Below are 23,360 nucleotides of genomic sequence, written 5' to 3'. Positions count from 1 at the left end.
GGCTCTGCCTCACAGAGTCCCAGCAACCGCTTCAAACCTCGGAGGGAAAGCTGCCTTCGAGTTCTGACCTAAGCCAGACAGTCCCGCTTCTCCCGTTTGAGTCTGGATCCCTAGAGACTCGCCTGGATCTGGAGCTCAGAGTCTGAAACTCCCTCCTGATTGAAAACAACAACCGCGCCCTCCGCCTCCAGCCCGCTCCGCGTGCACTCCGCACCTTAGTATTTCACTTCAGCACTGGCCTCCTCTGAGTCTGGGTATGATATTCTCTTTCCTCCTAGTTGTAGAATTTCCACTCAGCCAGCCTTCCTGTGGTTCTGGATGATGTCCGTTCCGTCTTTTAGTTGTTTTTTGAAGTGGTTGTTCGAGGCAGCAATCTCCGGCGTTAACCTATGCCGCCATCTTGGTTTCTCCCTTAACTCCCTTTCCCATAGCTGCATTTTTAATGGCTATATGAATTCCATTTAGTTGATAGATTATTTACCTATCTCACAAATATTCAGTTCTGTGTATTAGGCAGTATTTCTGGCATATCACTGTGTTTAGATGAATAAAACAGATTGTGTCCCTGGATTTCTCAGAAATGACATACTTTTTTTTTGGCTTGGCTTTCTTAGACTTGACAACTTCCAGGTCCTAGCATACCATGCTTATCTCCTCCTAGACTGCTTACCCTGACTAGATTCATGTCTCATCTTGATCTGTCTGCTTGTGGGTACACTGGCTTGGATGAATCTAGTGGTCCTTCTAAGATCTTCCTGTCCATTGCCCTCTTTTTGGATTAATATAGAACTGGTTAATCTTTTTACAGTCTGTTATTAGCACTACCATTAATTAAGAAGACTTACCTAATTTGCACCAAAGGAAGCAAGAATATACAATGGGGAAAAGACAGTCTCTTCTATAAATGGTGTTGGGAAAACTGCATAACTGCATGCAAAAAAATGAAACTGGACCACTTTCTTACACCACATTAAAAAACACCCCACCTCAAAATGGATTAAAGACTTAAATGTAAGATCAGAAACTCTAAAATTCCTAGAAGAAAACATAGGCATAAACTCTTTGATAATGGTCTTAGAAATGTATTTTTGGACATGTCTCCCCAGGCAAGAGCAACAAAAGCAAAAATAAACAAATAGGATTATATAAAACTAAAAAACTTTGATAGTGAATGAACCCATCCACAAAAACGAAAAGGCAACCCACTGAATTACAAATATTTGCAAATGATATATCTGATAAGGGGTTAATATCCAAAATATATAAGGAACTCATACAATTAAATATCAAAAACCCAAACAATTAGATTAAAAAATTGGCAGACAACCTGAATAGACATTTTTTCCTAAAGAAGACATAGAGATGGCCAACAGACACATGAAAAGACATCACAGTCATCAGAGAAATTCAACTCAAAACCACAGTGAGATATCACCTCTCACCTGTCACATTGGCTATTATAAAAACAGCAAACAGTAACAAGCTTTGGCAAAGGTGTCAAGAAAAGGGAACCCTTTTGCATTGTAGGTGAGATTTCAAATTGGTACAGCCACTGTGGAAAACAATAGAGAGGTTTGTCACACAGAAAAAGAACTACCATATGATACAGTAATTCCACTTCCAGCTGTCTATCTGAAGAAAATGAAAACACTAATTCAAAAAATATATGCATTCCTGTGTTTATTGCAGTATTATTTACAATAGCCAAAATATGGAAGCAACCTAAGTGTCCATTAATAGACTAATGGATAAATAAGACCACACACACACACACACACACACACACACACACACACACTGGCTTATTATTCAGCAATAAGAAATTTCATTATTCAGCAATTATATCTTGCTATTTGCAATGTGGATGGACCTAGAGTGTATTATGCTAGGTAAAATAACTCAGAGAAAGACAAATATCATGATTTCACTTATATGGGAATCTGTAAAAACAACAACAACCCCAGAACAAACAAACAAAACAAAACAGACACAGGCTTATGAATTTAGAGAACAAATGGATGGTTGCCAGAGGGAAGGCAGGAGGAGGATGGGTGAAAAAGATGAAGGGGAATACGAGGAACAAACTTTCAGTTATGAAATAAATAAGTCACAGGATGTAGTATACATGACAGGGAATATAGTCAGTAATATTGTAATAACTTTGCATGGTGACAGGTGGTTACTATCTTATTGTGTTGATCATATCATAAAGTATATAAATGTTGAATTACTATGTTGTATACCTTAAACGGATATAATACTGTTTACCAACTGCACTTTAAAATTAAAAAAATATATCGTTTCTTTTGTGTCTGATAACTTGAAACAGAACAATTTCTTAACTGTTAGCCTTTCTACCAATCTGATTTGAAATCAGTTACTATCATTGATAATGAACTGGTAAAAAAGGTTTTATTTATTCAATTTGTTAATGAGCTTGCCTGCTATAGTCCTTACACTAGATTCAATAACAAACATATACACCCACCCACATACTATACACAGTCACATGTACAAAACAAGGATTTCACTGGTGATCCAGCTAAGTACCCAATGACAAGAATGAGGTGCCCTTTGGCTTAGCGTGCTCCCTAGCCCCTTGTTAGTCTTCAGTGTTCTTTTATTAAAAAACTAGAGGCCCGGTGCACAAATTCATGCACAGGGTCGGTGGGGGCTGGGGTGGAGAGGGACCATGGGAGGTTGGCCGGCTGGGGGAGGGACCCCAGCGGGAGGTTGGCTGACCAGAGGGGAGGGACCGCTGCGGGAGGTTGGCCAGCTGGAGGGGGAGGGACCGCAGGAGGTTGGCTGCCAGCCCCTAGGAGGGAGCTGGCCCTTGCCCTCCTGGGAAAGGGGCCACGTCTGCTGCCACTCACCCCAGGTTCCCTGTTTCAGCCTGGGCCTGGAGGCCCCGGCAGGGTCAGGAGAGGAGGTGACCGTCGCGGGGCTGAGTGCGGAAGGAACGGACACCAGACGCCGAAGCTGCCGTTGGTGCCCCGCCACCATGCAGTTCCCTGCCTGCCCCCTTCCTTCCCTCACCAGCTGCGGGCAGGCGGCCCTGGGGAAGAGAGAGGAGAAGGCACCTTCCCCACCTTCCCCCCCTCCTTCCCTTGCTGCCATGCCACCACTGCAGCGGGCGGGCGGCTCCCCGGGAAGGAAAAGGCCGGGAGCAAGACAAACCCTTGTGTCAAGGGCCAACTTTTTTAAAAAATATACATTTTATTGATTTTTTACAGAGAGGAAGGGAGAGGGATAGAGAGTTAGAAACATCAATGAGAGAGAAATATCGATCAGCTGCCTCGTGCACATCACCCACTGGGGATGTGCCTGCAACCAAGGTACATGCCCTTGACCAAAATCAAACCTGGGACCCTTCAGTCTGCAGGCTGACGCTCTACCCACTGAGCCAAACCGGTCAGGGCTAAAGGGCTGATTTTCAGTAGATCGCAGTGAGGGAGCTGCTCTGCTACGTATGAAACCCCGATCCAGAAGCAGGTCTCTATGAATGGTTTAGCGCCAGGACTGGCTGGCCAGGGGGAGGGGCCGCAGGAGGTTGGCTGTGGGAGTGCAGTGACCACTAGGGGGCAGCTTCTGAGTTGAGCATCTGCCTCCTGGTGGTCAGTGTGTGTCATAGCAACCGGTCGATCGGTTGTTGGGTCATTGGGTCATTCAGTTGCTTAAGCTTTTATATGTATAGATGGATAGATAATATATCATGACCAAGTAAGGTGTATTTCAGGAATGCAAGGTTGGATTAATAGTCAATGAATTCACTATATTTATAAACTAAAAATTATAAATGATACTATCATCTCAATGATGCAGAAAAAAAGCATTAGATAAAAAAATCCAACATCTATTCTTGATATAAATTATCAGCAAACTAGGAATTAAAGGAAACTTCCTCAACGTAAAAGTAATTTATGAAAAAATTTATAGCTAACATTGTACTTAACAATAGAAGACTGAATGAATGCTTTATTTTTGAGATCAGGAATAAGGCAAGGATGTCTGATCTCATCACTTCTATTCAACAGTATACTTGAGTTTCTATCCTGTGCAATAAGGCAAGAAAAAGAAATAAAAAAACACCCAAATTGGAATGCGAGGGAACAAAAGCTATGTTTATTTTTAGAGATGATCATCTATGTAGAAAGTATTATGGAATCTACATAAAAGTTCATAGAACAGATAATTGCATTTCTATATGTTAGCAATAAACAGTAGCAAATTAAAAAATTAAACTGCTATTTATAATAACATCCCATGAAATACTTAAGATAAATCTGAAACAGGATAGGTAAGACTTATACACTAAAAACTATAAAATACTACTGAGAAATTAAAGAAGATCTAAATAAATGGAAATATATAGTGTCTCATAGGTTGGAAGACTCAACATAGTTGTGATATCAATTCTCCCCATGACAAAACACCCTTTAAAATGTTTATTAAAGTTTGTTCAGCCTACAAAGCTGCCCTCCCATTTACTGTCCCATCTTCTTTACCTCGAGCATCTCTAAACTTGCCAATTAAGCCTTTTAGAGTCTAGATTCTCATGAAAAAGGAGATGCTGAGTATTTTTCATTATTTGGACTTTGAGTCAAATGGGCCAGAATTCATTTTTACATCTACGGGAAGGGAAAGAGCAGGTATGAGATTTTATACGTGTACATGTATAGGCATATCACTAATTGAACTTCTAGGCTGAACTCTGAGACCCAAGAACTCTCTCATTAATAAAGTGCAAGCAAAACAGGTAGAAGAAGCAGTGGAAATAAGAGAATTTTAAACAAGTTGTAAAAAGGTTGTGGTCTGTGAGCTTCACTGACTGCTCTTGTCCTGATTGGCTTTACTGAACGGTCCCATTGGGTCAAGATGGCCTTTCTGGCCCCCTCCCACTTTCCTGGTCCCATAAGTCGAAACTGATATGGGCTACAAGGACCAAAGAACACCTGCAGCGCCAGCTGGGGATCAGTCAGGAAGAGCCATGGTATGTTAGGCTTGGCCCCTATGAAGGAGCCCAGCTCGTCCATGTATGTGACGTAATCTGTCTGCAAAGTCTGGCTTTGTCCATACCTGAGGAAAGAAAAGAGCGTATAGGAATGAGTTGTAAACAGAAGCACCGATTTCTTATTTTCTATCTCAGAAAAACTCAAATTTTAGTCAGCACCTCTAGTAACAGCCACACTCCTCTCTTTTGCCACAACATTAAATTTATTATTTGTTCTTTGGCTATAAATAAGCTTTTATTTTTCTTTCCTTCCTAATTTATACTCAACTTTGATGTCATTTTAGGCTTTTGCCTCTGGCCATGTGGCCTGAAGTGAACTGGGTTCCCAATTTGGCTGATTAATTTAGTTTTCTCTTTAATACATGACTATTCTGTTTTTAAAATTCATTTTTAACTCTAGTTGACATATAATTGAATACTCTGGATTCATCCATGTTGCAAATGGCAAGATTTTATTATTCTTTTGTGGCTGAGTAGAATTCCATTGTATAAATGTACCACATCTTCTTTATCTATTTATCTATTGATGGACACTTACGATGCCTCCATATCTTGACTATTTTAAACAATGCTGCAATGAACATAGGGGTGCATATATCTTTTAAGATTATTGTTTTCATTCTCTTCAGATAAATACCTCAAAGTGGAACTGCTGGGTCGTACTGTAGTTCCATTGTTAATTTTTTGAGGAATATCTACTGATACTCCTCGCCTACACTTGCTACTTGTTGTCATTTTGGTAATAGCCATTTTGACAGGTATAAGGTGATATCTCATTGTTGTTTTGGTTTGCATTTCCCTGATGATTAGTGATGTTGGGTATGTTCCATGAGTCCATTGGCCATTTGCATATCTTTGCAGACATGTCTGTTCAGGTCCTCTGCCCATTATTTAATCAGATTTTTTGTTTTTTCTATTGAATTATATGAGTTCTTTATATATTTTGGATAGTAACCTCTTATTGGACATATCATTTACAAATATCTTCTCCCATTCAGTAGGTTGCGTTTTTGTTTTACTGGCTTCTTTCACTGTGCAAAAGCTTTATTTTTCTTAAATTTATTGGGGTAACTTTGGTTAATAACATAAATTTTAGGTGTTCAACTTTATAATATAACATCTGTATACTCTATTGTGTGCTCAACATCCCAAATCTAATCTCCTTCCATTATCTTGTTTACCTTCTTCATCTTTCCAGCAACCCCCTTCCTCTCTGGTAACCAACATTCTGCTGTCTGTATCTATGAGTTTTTTGTTTGTTGCAAAAGCTTTTTACTTTGATCTAGTCCCATCTGTGTATTTTTCCTTTTGTTGCCTTTACCCAAAGAAACATGTTAAAAAACATTGCAAAGACTGATGTAAAAGCATTTACTGCCTTTGTTTTCTTCTAGGAGTTTTATGGTTTTAGGACGTACATTTAGGTCTTTTATCTTATTGTAGATACGTTTATTTTTGTATATAGTGTAAGAAAATGGTTTTCTTGCATTTGTCTTGTTTTGCCAACATCATTTATTAATGACTGCCTTTCCCCCCCTTATATATTCTTTCCTCCTTTGTTGTAGATTAATTGACCATAAGCATGGGTTTATTTCTGGGCTCTGTATTCTGTTCCATTGATTTAGGTATTTGTTTTTGTGTCAGTACCCTACAATTTGAAGTTACAGAGGGTAATACCTCCAACTTTGTTCTTATTTCTCAAGATTTCTTTGGCTATTCAGGGTTTTTTTGTGGTTCCATATAAAATTTAAGATTATTTGTTCTAGTTCTGTGAAAAACACCATTGATATTTTTATAGGGGTTGTATTAAATCTGTAGATTACTTTGGGTAGTATGGACATTTTAATGATATTCATTCTTCCAATTTATGAACACTGTATATAATTCCACTTATTTGTGCCTTCTTCATTTTCTTTCATCAGTATCTTATAGCTTTCTAAGAACAGCTCTTTCGCTTCCTTGGTCAAATTTATTCCTAGGTATTTTATTATTTTTGATGCAGTTGTACGTGGAATTGTTTTCTTAATTTCTCTTTCTGATTGTATGTTATTTGCATGTAGAAATGCAACAGATTTCTGAATATTAATTTTATATCCTGCAAATGCACTGAATTCACTTATTTGAATAGTTTTTTGGTGACATCATTAGGGTTTTCTATACAGAGTATTATATTATCTGCAAATAGTGACAGTTTTTCTTCTTCCTTTTCAATCTGGATACCATTTATCTTTTTCTTGTTTGATCTCTGTGTCTAGGACAGACATGTGGCTAATGAGAAAGAAGCTCTTCGGGAAAGTGTTATAATCATTTCTCAACCTCAGCACTGCTGGCATTTTGAACTGGACACTTCTTTGGACTTTGCCAAATGTATTCTGGGGGGCAAAATCACCCATGTGAGAACTTAGTCTTACACAGGAGAAATGTAATGACTGTTATTTTCCCACCTAATATTGTTTGATTATAGTTAGTCTTCTAATTGTTTCATTAGCAAGTACAACCTCTTACCACTTAAGTTTCTTCCCCATTTTCATATCAATATCATCCATCATTTCCTTTGTAGTTGGCAGGGTACATGAGTCTAGAGAGGAAATGAAGAGAGAGAGATTGAAAAAGGCAAATCAGAAATGTATAATTGACACATGATGAATTTTATTCAGTATCTTTAGTAGAATAAAAATTCATAGAAAGAAAGATTTGAGAAGCCAGTGAAACCTGCTTTGGGAATCGCAAAGCTGGTCTGCAATGAGATAGTGATAGCAGAAGGGTTTGTAGTTTTAAATCACCCAATCTCATTTCCTGTGACCTTATGGAGGGCCTCATCCTCAATATACTCAGGAACCTTCATGCACATAATAGCTAAAAGAGTTTCTTCAAATTTCTTCTCTACCTCTTCTTATTAAGGATTCTTTCAAGAAATAGTCTGGTGAAATAGTTCACTCTTAAGGTACATGGCAATGAAAATGGGACAGTAGAGAGAAGCATGGTTTTTTTCAGAATCAGCCTGCAGCCAAAGAGGATATTGTAAGGTCTATAAATATCTAATCATTATGTTGTATACCCAAAACTAATATGGTATTGTTTATCAACTGTAATTGAAAAATAAAACATTTTTAAAAGGGAGCAGCAAAATCTTTTTTAGTTTTTTTTGTGATTTTCACTACACCATCCGAGGTTTTTTCCAATTGCTGATGGTAGCTCGTTGGCCTTTGTAACAATGGCAAGAAGTTATTGTGACATTCACAGTGTACAAACACATCCAAGTCCTTGTTAGCATATTATCTCAACGTAGTGGTGCACTGTGGTCAGATATTTGCTGTATTTCTATTAGAATTTTAATCATATTGTTTGATGTTGTGTCCTAAGTGCCAAGACAGAGCCTGGCACATAGTTGGTGCTCAAGTAATATTTGCTGAATGAATAAATAATATGCTTTGTTTCTTATAAATTTTTTTTGGGAGGGTTATATACTGTGTCCAATCTTCCTACAATACCTCAGGCATGAAGCACTGTTGTGCCTTTCAAGAGAAAAGACAATAGGAGTATTTTATAGGGTAGTATTTCATAAGATCACATGACATGGCTTTTAGCAGTAATTCTCCTTCGAGGTACACATAAAAGAAAAGCTAATTTATCCACAACATTTTTAGAAAACATATATATACACTCTATGATTATAACGCTTTCTTCATTACCTATAGTCTAAGCTTTTATGAATAGTATGTTAAGTAAGGTATTCCTATATTGGCCAAGATTCTTGAACCTTTGGATGAAAGGCTACTACTCTTAATGACAGTGATGATCAATATAATTGGAGTAAATTAAATCAACATATTTGAGACATTGCCTTTTCCCATGTAATTCTTGTATTCTTTATTTTTTCACTTGTAGCCCAAAGGGGAGAAGATTGTTCATAGAGTAGGAGTGAGCTGACATTGTTATTCTGACACACATGGATAGCAAGAAGACCTCCAGCATGTACTTGACATGTCCTTTCCAACCTTTGCCATGTGCTTTGACATTTCAGTGACCCACTGCTATCCTTCTCTTGCTTACAGCCTTTCAAAGTCCTTCCAATTCTCCCACTAGAAATCTAAGCTCTTTAACACAGCTGATATGGGCCTTCCTCACACTGGTTCTTTCCTCCATTTCTTGCCACTCCCTGCCTCTGCTTTATATTGCCTCACACCAAAATGTTTCTGGATCCTCACACACTTTATGCTGTTCTCACATTTATGCCTTTCTCTCTCTTTTTTTAAAAATATATTTTATTGATTTTTTACAGAGAGGAAGGGAGAGAGATAGAGAGTTAGAAACATCGATGAGAGAGAAACATCGATCAGCTGCCTCCTGCACATCTCCTACTGGGGATATGCCCGCAACCCAGGTACATGCCCTTGACCGGAATCGAACCTGGGACCTTTCAGTCTGCAGGCCAACGCTCTATCCACTGAGCCAAACCGGTTTCGGCTGTGCCTTTCTCTCTTCATGGAATAACTCACTGTCTAGCTCCCCTCACTGGAAAACCCTAAGGTTTCCCCAATTGTGGCATTTCCCTCACCCTACTTTAAATTCTCTGAGGTCAAGCAGCATGTCTGTCTGGTTCCCTTTACGTATATCTCTAGCACCTAGCTTGGTATCTCAGTAAACGTTTGCTGACTGACTGAATGAAAGAATGGCCCACCTACTTGCAAACACTTTAGCAGCCCAGCGGGCTTGCTGGTCTGCTGTGGGGATGGCAGCCCCAAGGGACTGGACAAAGCCAATCACGGCCAAGGTTGGCTTCTCCATCATTGGGGGGAAGATGCCTTTAAACAAGGTGACCTCATTGTTTCTGCTCTTGATGATGGAGTCATCAAGGAAGGGGTAGGCGTATGCATAGCCTGTTGCAAAGATGACAAAGTCAATGGCCTCAAACACGGTCCCGTCCTCAAACACGGCTGAGGTCTCTGTGAACTCCTTCACACCAGGCTTGATGGACAATGTGCCACACAGGATGCGTGATGGGAGCTCATCATTGAACACAGGCTCTTTCCTCAGGGCACTGTGCAGAAACAAGAAAAGGCCTTTGCTGTAAAGTACATCATTTCCAAGAGATATCTACAACAGCCCTTAGTTTTGCAACCAAATTTGAGCAGGTGAACATCAGCATGAGGACAACGGAACTCTCTTCTTTTGGGTAATTCCTTTCCTATTGCCTAAAGCAGTTCCTAAGAATTTCTGTCTGAGCTGCCTCTTTTGGTGCCTGGAAACTTGAGAATGCTCTTACGGGTATGTACGCTATTTGGAAACTCATCAAATGGGTTAGAATAACACTAATTCGGAGGCATAATAAAGTGGTTGAATGTTGACTCTGCAACTAGATGACCTAAATGTATAACCTAGCTCCATCTCTTTCTGGCTGCTACTTCTCTGCACTTGTTTTCTTCCGTGTAAAATGGAGATAACATAGAATCTACCTCAGGAGGTAGCTCTGAGAATGAAACAGTGTTCTGTAATGCACTTACAAGAGTGCCTGGCACACTAGAGCATCATTATTATAAGTGAACTATTACTGTAGCTGAGGTCGCATCGTACGTGAGGAAATCAGATTTGTTGTGGTGGGATGTTTTATTGCCATGTCTTTCATCAACTGTGGTCGCAGAAGAAAGTATAACAACTTGGATACTGCACTTCTGTTGCCAAAATTCTAGGCCTTTTTTTTTTTTTTTATGATATTCTTCATTTTGAGTTAACTTTCAGGGGTTTGGGACTTTCTTCTATCTCAAATCCTAAGGAACTTCTTAAATCTTAGAATTTGTCCCTATACTTCCACACTGTTCTCCAACCTCTCTAACCCTGCAATCTCTTCTTTTACCTTAAAAGGTGACAAGAAGTAGGTCGCAGTGAAACCTGTTTTTCTCTCCCCTTTTCCACCTCTGCTCTCCAAGGCAGGAGTGAGAGTATGCCAATACCTTAGGCTACTTGGAACCCTTTCTAGGAAGGAGCTTAGTTCTTAGTAGTAGACTTCCAAAACTGTGTTTCAGTTGTCTCAAGAACAAAGGCAAAATACAACTTGCAGTTACTGTTACAGGACAAAAAAAATCTTAACTAGCTCGAGCGTTAGAAGTTCTGTTACATTAAACATAATTTTAAATGCATGAAATCACCTTTTCTTTTTTCTTTAGGGGCCTAGCAGTCTGCCAGACTAGGTCGCATAAGTGCTGTGGAGTGAGGCTCTGGCTCCCAAGCCTGGCATTTGCTATTTCAATTTCCAGTTCCCTCTTATTTTTCCTTAACCCGTTTCTCTAAACACAATGAAACACTTTTGCTAGCGTGGGCCAAATATAAAATTTCTCTGTGGATCCTCTCTTTTCTTACCCATTTAATTTTTTTTTTCTGTTGATACAGTGATTCTTCTACCTAGAATGCCTTTCTCATTAGAAGGGGTTGGGCTCTGTCTCCATAGAGAAACGCATACATGAATCTCTTTACATTTATTGACTTCATCAGTTCTGTGGATCTCAAATACCTGGTGTGTCCCATGCCCTCTGACCATCCTGAAAAAATGCCAACTCTTCCCTGGAGGAGGAGGTGTGTGCTTTTGTTTTGAGACTTCCTACTTGCTAAGACATGTTAATTGCTCCATAGAATCATATTAAACATTTGCGGCTATTGAGAACCAATATTTTGTGAAGCTTTATAGTTTACAAAGTAAGTTGTATATATTTTTAATCTTACTGAATACCACAACAGTCTTGAGGAGTAAGTATTATTATTTCTATCCCCATTCGCCCATAAGCATAGACAAGATGTTCCTTAAAAAAACACACAATTTAGCCCTAGCCAGTTTGGCTCAGTGGATAGAGCGCTGGCCTGTGGAGCAAAAGGTCCTGGGTTTGATTTCAGTCAAGGGCATGTACCTTGGTTACAGGCTCCTCCCTGGCCCAGGCCCTGGTCAAGGTGTGTGCAGGAGGCAACCAATTGATGTGTCTTTTTCACATCGTTGTTTCTGTCTTTCCTTCGCTCTTCCACTGTCTCTAAAAATCACTGGGATATCGGATAAGGATTAAAAAAACAAACAAAAAAACCCCCACACAATTTATGCCCAATCAGTCTTGCTTAGTGGTGGAGCATTGACCTATGAACCAAAAGGTCAGGGTTTGATTTCTGGTCGGGGCACATGCCTGGGTTGTGGGCTTGATCCAGTAGGGGGCATGCAGGAGGCAGCCAATCAGTGATTCTCATCATTGATGTTTCTATCTCTCTCTTCCCCTCCCTTCCTCTCTGAAATCAATAAAAATATATTTAAAAAATCACAAACAGAGTTTATGAGTTGTCTCAGTCCACAAACCTCTGTCTAGATTGTAGCTACCACAACCAAATCCTGCACATCAGGGTGATCTAGCTGCCTGCTCCATCCCCTTTTGTACTCTTCCATATGCCTTTCCCCACTTGACTAATTTCAGTAAGATTTTTTATCCCATACCTGATCTCTGGGTTTACCGCGTCTCCTATATCGTCATCCATTCAATCCCGACCAGCCTCAGTGAAATAACTAAAGTAAGATCTAGAGAGGAAAAATTCCACTTAAACTAGAGCCCCACTCTTTTGAATGATAAGTATGTGTTATTTGCAGTACCCATTTAAAGGCATCAGGCCGTAGTTCTCATGCTTAAAGCATGTGTTCATCTTCTTCACATATAGCCAGTCAGAGAGGAATGAAGGAAGGACATTCTGGAGAAAGGATGCAAACCGGGTAATGTACACCATGTCCCAAGGATAGCCGTCCTCCCAAACCCGGCTCATGACCCAGGAACCGCTTCTGGTGCTGATCATGACCTGATGGGGGAAGCAACATTGATTTCAATATCATTCTGTGAGAAATAAGCAGATACAACACAAGTCTATGGACATATCCATGTATTTATTTCCTTCACTATCCAGGCAAGAGCATCTCTAAAAAGGTGGGTTCATAATTGAAACCAGGTAGAGGCAGACCTACTTCCCTCTCCACCATAGAGGGCTAATGCATAGTTGTTGAAAGAATGAGGACCTACTATCTCAGAACCAGAGGGCTCTGTATTCAGCCCACAAACATGTTTCATCTTCATACACTCAGAGAATAAGATGGTAGGTCTGGTAGAAACCAGCTAACCCAGTGGACCTCAGTGGTGGAATTGCTGGGTTGTGTGTGGGAAATGTAGCTAAATCTCCAGCTGAAATGAGGCTGAGGAGATGCCAAGGATTGAATTCTGTTCTCTGTCCCTGGTCTCCTTTGCCATTTCTCTCTGCACACCTACCCAGCACCTTGTGGGGCAGCCAGTAACATGGCAGCTGCCTCAGCCTGGAGTCAAGCCCGGCTGCCTGCCTATTGTACAACTTTTGTAATAACCCAAGGGAAAATGACTTTAAAAATCCTAAGCTTTTCTTTCATATATTTACAAATTTATTTATTGAGCACCCATTTCCTTAAAAATATGCTGTTTCTTCAGGGTCTACTGGTCATGTATGATGCAGCCTGGAGTCCTCTGGGAAGCCTTCCTTGACTCCATCCAGGCTACGTTAGGTTCTTCTTTCATGGTGCTGCCACTGCCACAGCTAATGCCGCTGATGTCTCATTATTTCCTTTTGCAATGGTGTGCATACCTGTCATCCCAAGTCCACCCATTGCCTGCTCCTTTAAGTCAGGCAGTAGTCTGACTTGTTTGTGTGTTTGTTTATAAAAAGTGCCTGTGCCCCACCGGTGTGGCTCAGTGTTTGAGCATCAATCCATGAACCAGGAAGTCACGGTTCGTTTCCTGGTCAGGACACATGCCAAGGTTATGGGCTCGATCCACAGTAAGGGGTGTGCAGGAGGCAGCCGATCAATGATTCTCTCTCATCATTGATGTTTCTATCTCTCTCTCTCCCTCTCCCTTCCTCTCTCTAAAATAAATAAACAAACAGAAAAAAACCAAATCTGAAACTCCTACATTAAAAAAAAGTGCCTGATATTGGTTGAGCAGTAGCTGTTGAATAAACAGTAGTAAGAACTATACCTTGTGTATCTTCCAGACCTTCAGGGTGGTAAGTGATAAGAATTACTATTAAATAAGTAAAGGTAGAGCTTGACTAGCCACCAGTTTGCTTGGAGGTGATCAGAACATAAAATTAGTAAGAAATGCGCACTTGCATATGTGTATAGCCCATGCACTTACCTCTGATTCCAGCAGAATGCACTTCCATATGAGCATGGCCACATTACCTTGCTTCACAGGGAGAATGTCTATAGTCTCCCCTGATTTAATGGGCATATATAGCAGGGGGATTCCTTGTGGTAAGACATGGCAAACACCGTCCTCAGTGTTTGGTTTAGTAGCACAGCCATACTCCAGGTGTGTTTTCCCCAAACCTTTCTGTTCATTTACCTGTGTAGCCAGACGACTGAGCTCTACAGCAATGTCACATCCCGAGTTCCCCAGGCCAATCACAAGGACCCTCTTCCCCTTGAAGGCTTCTGGGCCCTTATACTCCCGACTGTGGAGGTAGTGGCCCTGAAACTGGTCTAGGCCTAAGTAGAACATGGGGAATAGTTGGAGTTGATTTGAGAAGAAATTATAAAGACTCACATATTTTGATATTTTTATTTTTAAACCTCCTATTAGCAGTCTTAATTTTTAAAAACAGTCCCTATTTGAAATGCATTTATCCTTTTGATGGTTTTTGATAAGAAACTTTCAAATAGTTACTATTAGTGCCTTTAAGAAACCCTTAAGATAAGAGAACTTCTATTTTGTTAATCCTCACCAAGGACATTCCCCCCACCCCCAACATTGATTTTTTTAGAGAGAGTGGGAGGGAGGTGAAGAAACAGAGAGAGAGAAACATTGATGTGAGAGAGACACATCAATTGGTTGCCTTCTGCATGTACCCAGACCGGGCCCAGGGATCGAGCCTACAATGGAGGTATACACCCTTGACCAGAATCGAACCTGGGACCCTTCAGTCTGTGGGCTGGCACTTTAGCCACTGAGCAAACTGGCTAGGGTGAGCACTTCTATTTTGATAATAATAATAGCTAATATTTATTGAGAACTTACTGTGGGCTGGGCCTTCTGCTAAAGGCTTTATATATTTTAACCATTTAATCTTGATAACATCTCTGAATGATAGCTATTGGTGTTATCTCAATTTTAAAAGACAAGGAAATTGAGACAAATAAGTGGCTTACTAAATTCACGTGGTAAGGAGCCAGTGGAATAAGGAGTTGAGGCCAGGTGTTCTAAGCCTACACTATTTATTGTAAGCCTAAAGGATATAGACTGCCTCTTAGCATTAGTGGTTTTGACCTTCTATTTTCCCAGAATCTCTACTCTTTTAATTACCTTGGCCTATGAACATCATGCCTTGAGTTGGGAATTCTAATATTTTTGAGTGGATGTGTTTCTGTTGGAAGGAAGAAAGAAAGGCTGTTTGTGTATTGTATTATTTGACGTTTGCTACTTTTGTATAGTAATGGAGTGTGCCAACACACACACACACATACACACACACACACACACACTGAGAATTTTAAAGTTAATTTGCAAAATGTGGATACATATGAAATTAGAAAACCCAAATTTCCTCTATAAATAACAAATGTGTTTATGTTATAAATAAGAAAATGACTTTCTTTAAACAATTTTGCAGTTGGACTCTATTTTTGTGAACGTATCACTTCACTCGGAGATCCCATGTGCTGTCAGGACTTACATTCAAGTCTAAGATATGACCTGTGTCTTCATCTTAACTCTGACTTACAGGTCCTTGATTCGTTTAGTATAGAGGTCCAGGAGGCCAGTTATTACTACATTTCACATGACATCAAACTTAAAAAATTTTGTTTTGAAATCTTTGAGACCTTAAGAATAATCAATATACAATCTATGGAAAGATCTATTTCAACATTGATGTTTGTGTATAAGTCCCAAAATTATTACGTATTTCCCAAACTTACCAGGAAGAGAATCATTTGGCAGATTGGGGTATACATGATGTCCCGAACAAACCATCACAGCATCAAAAATAGTTGATTCCTGCTTCCCGTTCTTTTCTGAAACAACTTCCCATTGGCCAGTAACTAAGAAGCTGGGACATTTCTTTACACTAGAAACCAGGGTCTTAAAGAAAATCAGAAAGAAATTTATTCTAGTTATCATTCTGTATTTAACATTTTAGCCGTGTTTCTGTGGAGGAAATCACTGTTGTGAGCTCTCCTGGTCATTGAGACATGTATGGGAAGACATTCAAATAGGAGTCACAGTGAATCTTCAACTCTCACAAGGAAAATTCCTTACCGGGGTATCTTTACTCGTTTGACAAGAAGTTAGTAGATTTGGGATATCTAACTGCGGCTATTCTGGAGGAAAATGCCATTTGCAGTCTGCCATCCTCCACGACATTCATGACTTCTTCCTCTTTGTTCTCACTTCCCATCTATTCCTCATGTATGAGAATGTCTTAGGGTTCAAGACAGTCTCTCCTTTGCTCTGAATAGATACTCTTCCCTTGGAAATATTAGCCACTTTCACAGTATCATTATTATGTAAGTATATGTAAAAATCAAATCAAATATTAAATACAATTGCAATCATGTTTATTATAATTAATTAAATTATTTTAATTTATAACATTTATTATAATTAAGAATCATAATTGGGACAATAGATAATATAATTTTATTTACTGTTATTTAACACAACAAATAAAATTATATATGTAATCCAACATCATAATTTTTCTGATTGTTTTTTGAGGTATATGTGCTCTGTATTTAACAGTAAAGAACTGAGGTTAAGAGTTCTAAACAAAGGTAAAGCATTGCTGTTATTTTCAAAGTCAGTGCCTCAGTGCCATAATTCCCAAGGCTCCTAGTCTAAGGAGCTAAGTGGGTGGACAATGCTGGAAAAAACTGTATTAATCAATCATTTAAGTTGCTACTTTCTTCATAATGGAAGAATTTCTAATGAATGCCATGCTTTCTTGAGCCACAAAGTATTGACACAAATAAGAACTAGAGAATTTGAGATTGTTGCTAAAATATGAGAGCATGAGGGTGGAATGCACACGGTGACAGTATTTTCTGTGGCATTTTCAAAGCTCTCAGAGATTCATGGGGAACATGTTTAGGGACAAAGACAAAACAAAACACATCAACAATGCATGAATACTTTACAGTCTGCACCAACACAGCTTACCTCCTGTGGGGGTGGTGTCCAACCATTTGGCTCTGATTTCTTTAGGTGAGTGCTGTGCCCTTGCTTTCTCTCTAACCCATACACATTTTAATGTCAACAGCACAAGTTACAAGGCTCATACCTCAAACTGTATATATCTTAAAAGATTCTTCCTTTCAGCAAATGTCCTTATGTATTCCTGGAGCTTGCCATGGTGCATGAAGTTGGGGTAATCCTCAGGGTACGGGAAGTCTGGAAAGCACATCATCTCCTTGGAAGAGTTGGTGAATACAGACGGGTAAATGCTGGCCCTGTCTTCTTCTGCATGTTCCTGGAAGAATAACAAAGCTTCAAAAGGAAAACAAGAATGCTGTGGCCCTTAGTGGACATTCAGTGCTCCGATGACTGCAAGCTTTTTAATATGTAAAAGAAAATAATAAAACCTCCCAAAGACCCATGAAAAAAATGAACAGGTCTCTGTAAGATTTGGAAAGAAAGCCATAGCCCCTGGCTCAGAGTGGGCCACTGTCAACCTTAGTCCTCTTATTCTAATAACCCCCAGTATTAGCTCTGTTTTTTCAGTCCCATAGGGTTTTCTTTCTTTTTCAATCAGAGCAGTGATTCTGATCTGACACTTATGTTAAACACTCTCTCTCTCTCTCTCTCTCTCTCTCTCTCTCTCTCTCTCTCTCTCTCTCTCTCTCTCTCAATCATCCAAAGGAGGCTGCAGCTTTTAGCCTACTTAATTGACTATATGGTGTTCAGCAAACTCTTCAACAGCAATAGAACCCTCTGTTGAAGTGGTTTCCCAACTTGGGTGAAATCAGAATTACCTTAGACCATAGATTCCTGGTACTACCCGCAGAATTTCTGACTCAGTGTGTCTGGGATGGAGCCTGAGAATTTGCATTTCCAACTATTAGGGAATTGTTGATGTGGCTCGTCCAGGGACCGCATTTTTTGGAAGTGACCTCTGTGCTTGAGGAGTTCCCTAGCTCACCAATTAGCGGCTTTCACTCTTTACCAGGAAACATAGGAAACCAGAAGCCATAGCCCTCGTGTTCCATGGGCACTTCACTTTAGAGTCACTGTGTAATGGAAAAGCAGTTTCTTTTGAGAAGTGGTTGAAGGCTTAATTGAAAAGTCAACATTTCCTCTCTGTTGCAAGCACAGGGCAGAAGTTCACACAATAGGCTGCCTTAGAAGTACCTTCAAAAGTTGGCAGCCTCAGCTTCCCCAAATCCTGAGGGAACTCCCATGGAATGATGGAAGAGAAAGGAATGTCGTGTTGCTGTTGGACTCAAGATGTCTGTCTCCTGCCAGCCCCAACTGATGTCGGGAAGATTGAGACAAAAAGTACTGGAAAGAATTGGGAAGAGTGTGTCTCTTGGGGCTGCCCGAGGCCTCCGTGTTTTCCCTGAAGTTGGAAATAACACTTCGTCTTCTCATGGTTGCTGTAAGCTCAAATTTTAACTTTTTAAACCTCAATTGGAAGTTTCTGCTAAGGTCAGAAAGAGAAGGCTCATGCTTGAGATGTTCTCACATCTGTCTTCCCTGTTCCCCACAGCTGGTGCCTTTCATTGACAGTTAAGAGCAGAAGGGTTGAAGGAGGTTTCTCAGCTGCCCATTGAAGGCAGGGAGGGCTGAGCTGCAGGCTGGGGACTAGTTAAAAAAATGTAAGATTCTGCTCTTGAATTATTTCCATGTTGAATGAATCTATGCCCTTTGGCCCCTGGACCCCAGCCAATCAGAACACAGGGAGAAGAATGTGTGTCCCACAGCTCCTTGGATGTTTTCCCCCTAAGAGGCTGTTTTCCAAAACAAAAGGAAATAGATGTGTTGTATAACAACAGACAGTTGCTCCAGAGAGCTCCCATTTTCATTATTTCAATATGTTGGGTGGTTCAGTAAGGCAGAAATGAAGCTCAGACTCTGCCTCAGGCTGAGAGAGCTTGCCCTAAACCCAGAGATCCAAGCAGCTGCAGGCAATTTCCCACCGCCTGCCTAGAGTTATCACTGCATCCATGTCTCATCTTTGCTGCTAGAACATAAGCAACTTGAGGGCAAGGTCAGAGGCAAGTTCAAGAACGCTGTGAGTGCATTTTAGTAGTCTGCCTTGATCTCCTTTTGTTTTCCGTCTCTGCTTATCAGTCTCATTTCTCTTGATCTAAATGTACCCTTGAAGTCCAGCTCAGAAATTGCCTCCTTCCTCATGCCTTTCCTTGCCTTCCTCCTCACCAACTGGAAATCATCTCCCTCCACCATGCTCTGATGGTCTTCACTGCCCTCCTCACATGTTCACTTGTATTATAGCTATCCTAATGCTTCTTTTCTCTCTCTTTTGAAATACTAGCTGCCTGCCATACCTCTTAACTGCAGCTATACTTAACACAGTGCCATATACATAATTACACAAATATGTATATTTGTTGAATGAATAAATGAATAGATAAGTAGAACAAAAGTTCAGATAGTTCTGTTTCCCCCCTTTACAGCCAAAATATTCTGACCTATTGTACTCAGATTGTTGAGCAAGCTCTTATTACAGCAGATTAAAATTGTTTGAGGCCAGGAGGCCCTGTTAGAGAGTATGTGAAACTTAAAACATGCTCATACTCAACCTGCTAGTGTGTAAACCCAATTTGGCTTTTATTTTATAGGACAAGCGCACAGTGAAAAGTTCAGAATGATCAGGTTTCTTTCTTCTGGAACACCTTTGCCTAACAGGACTTGCAACATGGTAGCTTATATAATACATTTTTCAAAAATCCCTCTCTGATCATACATTGTACCAAGCCACTTTTCTTTGAAAAGAAGGAAGGATTGTGATGTGCGGAGGGGGCTAAAGTTTACAATATTTGTAATGTTTATAGCCACATAGGGCCTTTGATATAATTTTGCTCATACACATGACCTCATGGAAAGGATAGCACAGAGTCTGACTTTGCATCTTACCGGCCTATCATCTGATCTGGCTGCACTGGTTAACTTGGACCCCTGGGTACACCATGTTCAGTGCCTTCTCTGGAGTGCTGGTTACCCTATCTAGAAACCTCTTCCACCTGGTACTGTCACCCTGTTGGACACTGTGCATCTGCAGGGTGCCATTCATAGGCTACAGTGGGAATGGCACTCTCTGCAGTGTCACATAGTGGACATCCTTCAAGTCTCAGCCAACAGCCATCTGTGCAGGAAGTTTTCCCTGACCTGCTGAGATTTCAGTAGTCCACCCTCTTCTAAATCTCAAGGCACTTGCTCATTAAGTTAACAGTCACCATGTTGACAATCTAGTTGTCGTAAGGTTCCATAATCTCATATTTGAAACTCTTATGGCCACATATATTTTAGAATTTATAGACTTGGGGATGATTTTCCATAATACTCCTTGTGAGATCTGAGGCGAGGGGGGGAGGGGGGGGAGGGGGAGACACCCTATAAATAAAATGCAATAAAATTCTGCAGAGAAACACAAAGTGAAACAAGTGAAGACTATAAATAGCCTTGTGGGTTCAGCTCATGCTTTGTAAGACTTTAGGACACATTTGCTATCAAAGGAGCTTTTGCCCATTTTTGATAAAAGGATTGTGGACCTATATGGTAGCTTGCTTCACCAGATGGAGCAGGAACTATTTATGTAGAGTGACTATGTCACCTATATTAGTCATCTTACTACTTAATACACAACTCTGCCAAAATAGATGCTCAAAAACATTTAACTGTTGCTAATGAGATAACAGAGAACCATTTCATGATTTAGGCAAAACTGGCCATATCTCCCTGAGCAAATGTAAATAAAGAAAACCGACCCAGCTGGCATGGTTCGGTGGTTGAGAATCAACTTTTGAACCTGGAGGTCATGGTCGGGGCCCAGGCCCAGGTTGTGGGCTCAATCCCCAGTGTGGGGCGTGCAGGCAGCAGCCAACCAATTTCTCTCTTGTCATTGATGTTTCAATCTCTCTCTCCCTCTCCCTTTCTCTCTGAAATCAATAAAAATATATTGGGGGCGTGGGGGAGAGGTGTGAAGAAAACTGAGTTCTTTTTTTAAAAAAATCCTTACCTGAGGATATTTTTCCATTGATTTTTAGGGAGAACGGGAGAGGGAAAGACAGAGAAATATCATTGTGAGAGAAACACATCGATTGGTTGCCTTCTACACATGCCCAGGGTCCTTGACCAGAATTGAACCTGGGATCCTTCGGTCCCCAGGCCAACACTCTACCCACTGAGTAAAACAGTCTAGGGCAGAAAACCGAATTCTTAAAAAACAATAACCTCTTCATGATTCCCCAATGAAAAATAAAAATTAATGATCTTATAACTTACGTAATATTTTCAGGATTATAGGACCCCTAATTTTAAAAAAAATATATTTTCATTGATTTTAGAGAGGGAGAAAGAGAGAGGGAGAGAGAGAAACATTGATGGGAGAGTGATACATCATTTGGCTGCCTCCTACGTGTCCCCTACCAGGGATTGAGCCGGCAGCCTAAGCATGTGCCCTGACCAGGATTTGAAACAGTGACCTTTTGGTGCATAGGACAACAATCAACCAACTGATTCACACTAACCAGGGCCCCAATTTTTTATATATAAGCTTTTGAGGTGAATACAGATGTGTTCTAAATTTGCACTGATAACGCTCTATTATAGCAACCTGTTGTTGCAGGTTGGGTTACAACAGACCAAGGGAGAATACATTTACAAGGTGAATGATGTGGATATAATTAATGTCTTTAAGCCAAACACATATCGTCTACATCCAATAACAATGGTTGGGGAATTCACAACAGAAAAGCTAGATTTTTTTTCCCAAAGTTGGCTTTTGAAATTTAAAAATTGTGTTTATAATGAATATTTTCTTATTATATTATTTCTACAACAATGAGGCTGAATGGCAGGCAATCTGTTTTTCCTCTGGATTTGGACTTCACAGAGTATTCAGTAATCACACAACCAACACACACAATCATTTATAAAAGCTTATAATGCTTTCCCAGTAGACATGAGTTAATTATAGAATCAACCCATTAGAACTGGAAGACACACTAGAGATAACTTAATTTCCAACCTCTGCATTTGACAAATGAGCATTTGAGGTCCAGAAAGAAAAGTGACTTGCCTAAAATCTATCTGCCCAGAAAACCTAAGAGTTGAGACTAGAACTTGGGACTTCTGACCCCAACTAGGTTTTTCTTTTCCTTTTCTTCCAGGTTCCTAGGATTTAAGAGCAATAGGTTCAGAATCCTGTCAGTCACACGGGGAGGCAGTGGGGTGATTTTTGTCTAATTACTGACATTAGCACTCTCTGCAGCTTGGAGATCTGGGCTTTGTCAGACCGGTCACAGTCTATAATAATAAAAGTGCAATGTGCTAATTAGACTGGATGTCCTTCCGGACAACCTTCTGGATGAAGCCGGGCCTGCAGCTGCTGGATTGAGGCAGCCGCTGTGGCTGCGAGGGAGGGATCCAGGCAGCCATCGTGGCTGTGAAGGCCTACTCTTGCACAAATTTTGTGCATCGGGCCTCTAGTGTTTAATAAGCTGGAGACATCCTTTTCACAATAAGCCCTGTGCTGGTGTGAAATAGTTTTGAATGATTGGACATTAGTGAGATGAGAGAGATGAGATTTTACTTTCCAGATCTGGAACTTTTTGTGACCTTCCTCCACGTCCGAATTAGAATTGATTAGATTTAATTTGCTGTATAACCCATCTCCTTTCTCTTGGTGTTCCAGTGGTGTGCCACTCACCGAGAATTTCCACAGGCCTCCAACATCATTGCTCCTTTCGAAGCAGGTGGGCTCCAGCCCCTCTTCCAGACAGCACCGTATGGAGGCCAAGCCACTGACGCCAGCTCCAATCACTGCCACCTTCTTTGCCATGCTTTCCTGTCCACAGGGTTAATCAGTCAGAGCTGCTTCAATGGGTAAAAGATAAGAGTCTTTAGCTTCAAACTCTAGAGCCCTGGTAATTCAATAACTAGCAGAATAAAATGCTTCAGTAGTCAAGTTCCAAAGTCTCATGCACTTTACTGCAAGCCTTGTACACAAAGTCTTGGTTTGGCATTTGAAAGCAGCCCATTTCACAAAGCCAAGTGATTGAAAGTCAGGGTACTAGGGAGATGAGCCAGATCTCCAGGCACCACAGCTGAGAGCCTTAGAGTTGAGAGCTGAGCTT

At 40.4% G+C, this 23,360-nt stretch overlaps 1 protein-coding gene across 2 annotated transcripts; it reads right to left on the bottom strand.

The window, feature by feature from the left end:
• Window positions 1–3,957: 3,957 nt before the first annotated feature.
• On the bottom strand, window positions 3,958–23,065 carry LOC308534296 (putative dimethylaniline monooxygenase [N-oxide-forming] 6; the record flags this gene model as incomplete). Of its 2 annotated transcripts, none has more annotated exons than XM_081112746.1 (8): window positions 3,958–5,076; window positions 7,514–7,586; window positions 9,694–10,049; window positions 12,627–12,826; window positions 14,395–14,537; window positions 15,966–16,128; window positions 17,327–17,515; window positions 22,934–23,065. In XM_081112746.1, 8 exons carry the CDS (start codon window positions 23,063–23,065, stop codon window positions 4,734–4,736), a joined length of 1,599 nt encoding a protein of 532 aa, XP_080968872.1. In that variant the 3' UTR covers window positions 3,958–4,733. The 2 variants fall into 2 exon arrangements, with proteins under 2 accessions (XP_080968872.1, XP_080968873.1); XM_081112747.1 differs by lacking the exon at window positions 22,934–23,065 and adding an exon at window positions 18,018–18,271.
• Window positions 23,066–23,360: the final 295 nt, after the last annotated feature.

Source organism: Myotis nattereri (genome assembly GCF_964212035.1).
Source record: "Myotis nattereri genome assembly, chromosome: 18".
Classification (NCBI taxonomy): Eukaryota; Metazoa; Chordata; class Mammalia; order Chiroptera; family Vespertilionidae; genus Myotis; species Myotis nattereri.
The sequence above is the reverse complement of the archived record's forward strand: the minus strand, read 5'-3'. Positions and strand labels throughout refer to the sequence as shown.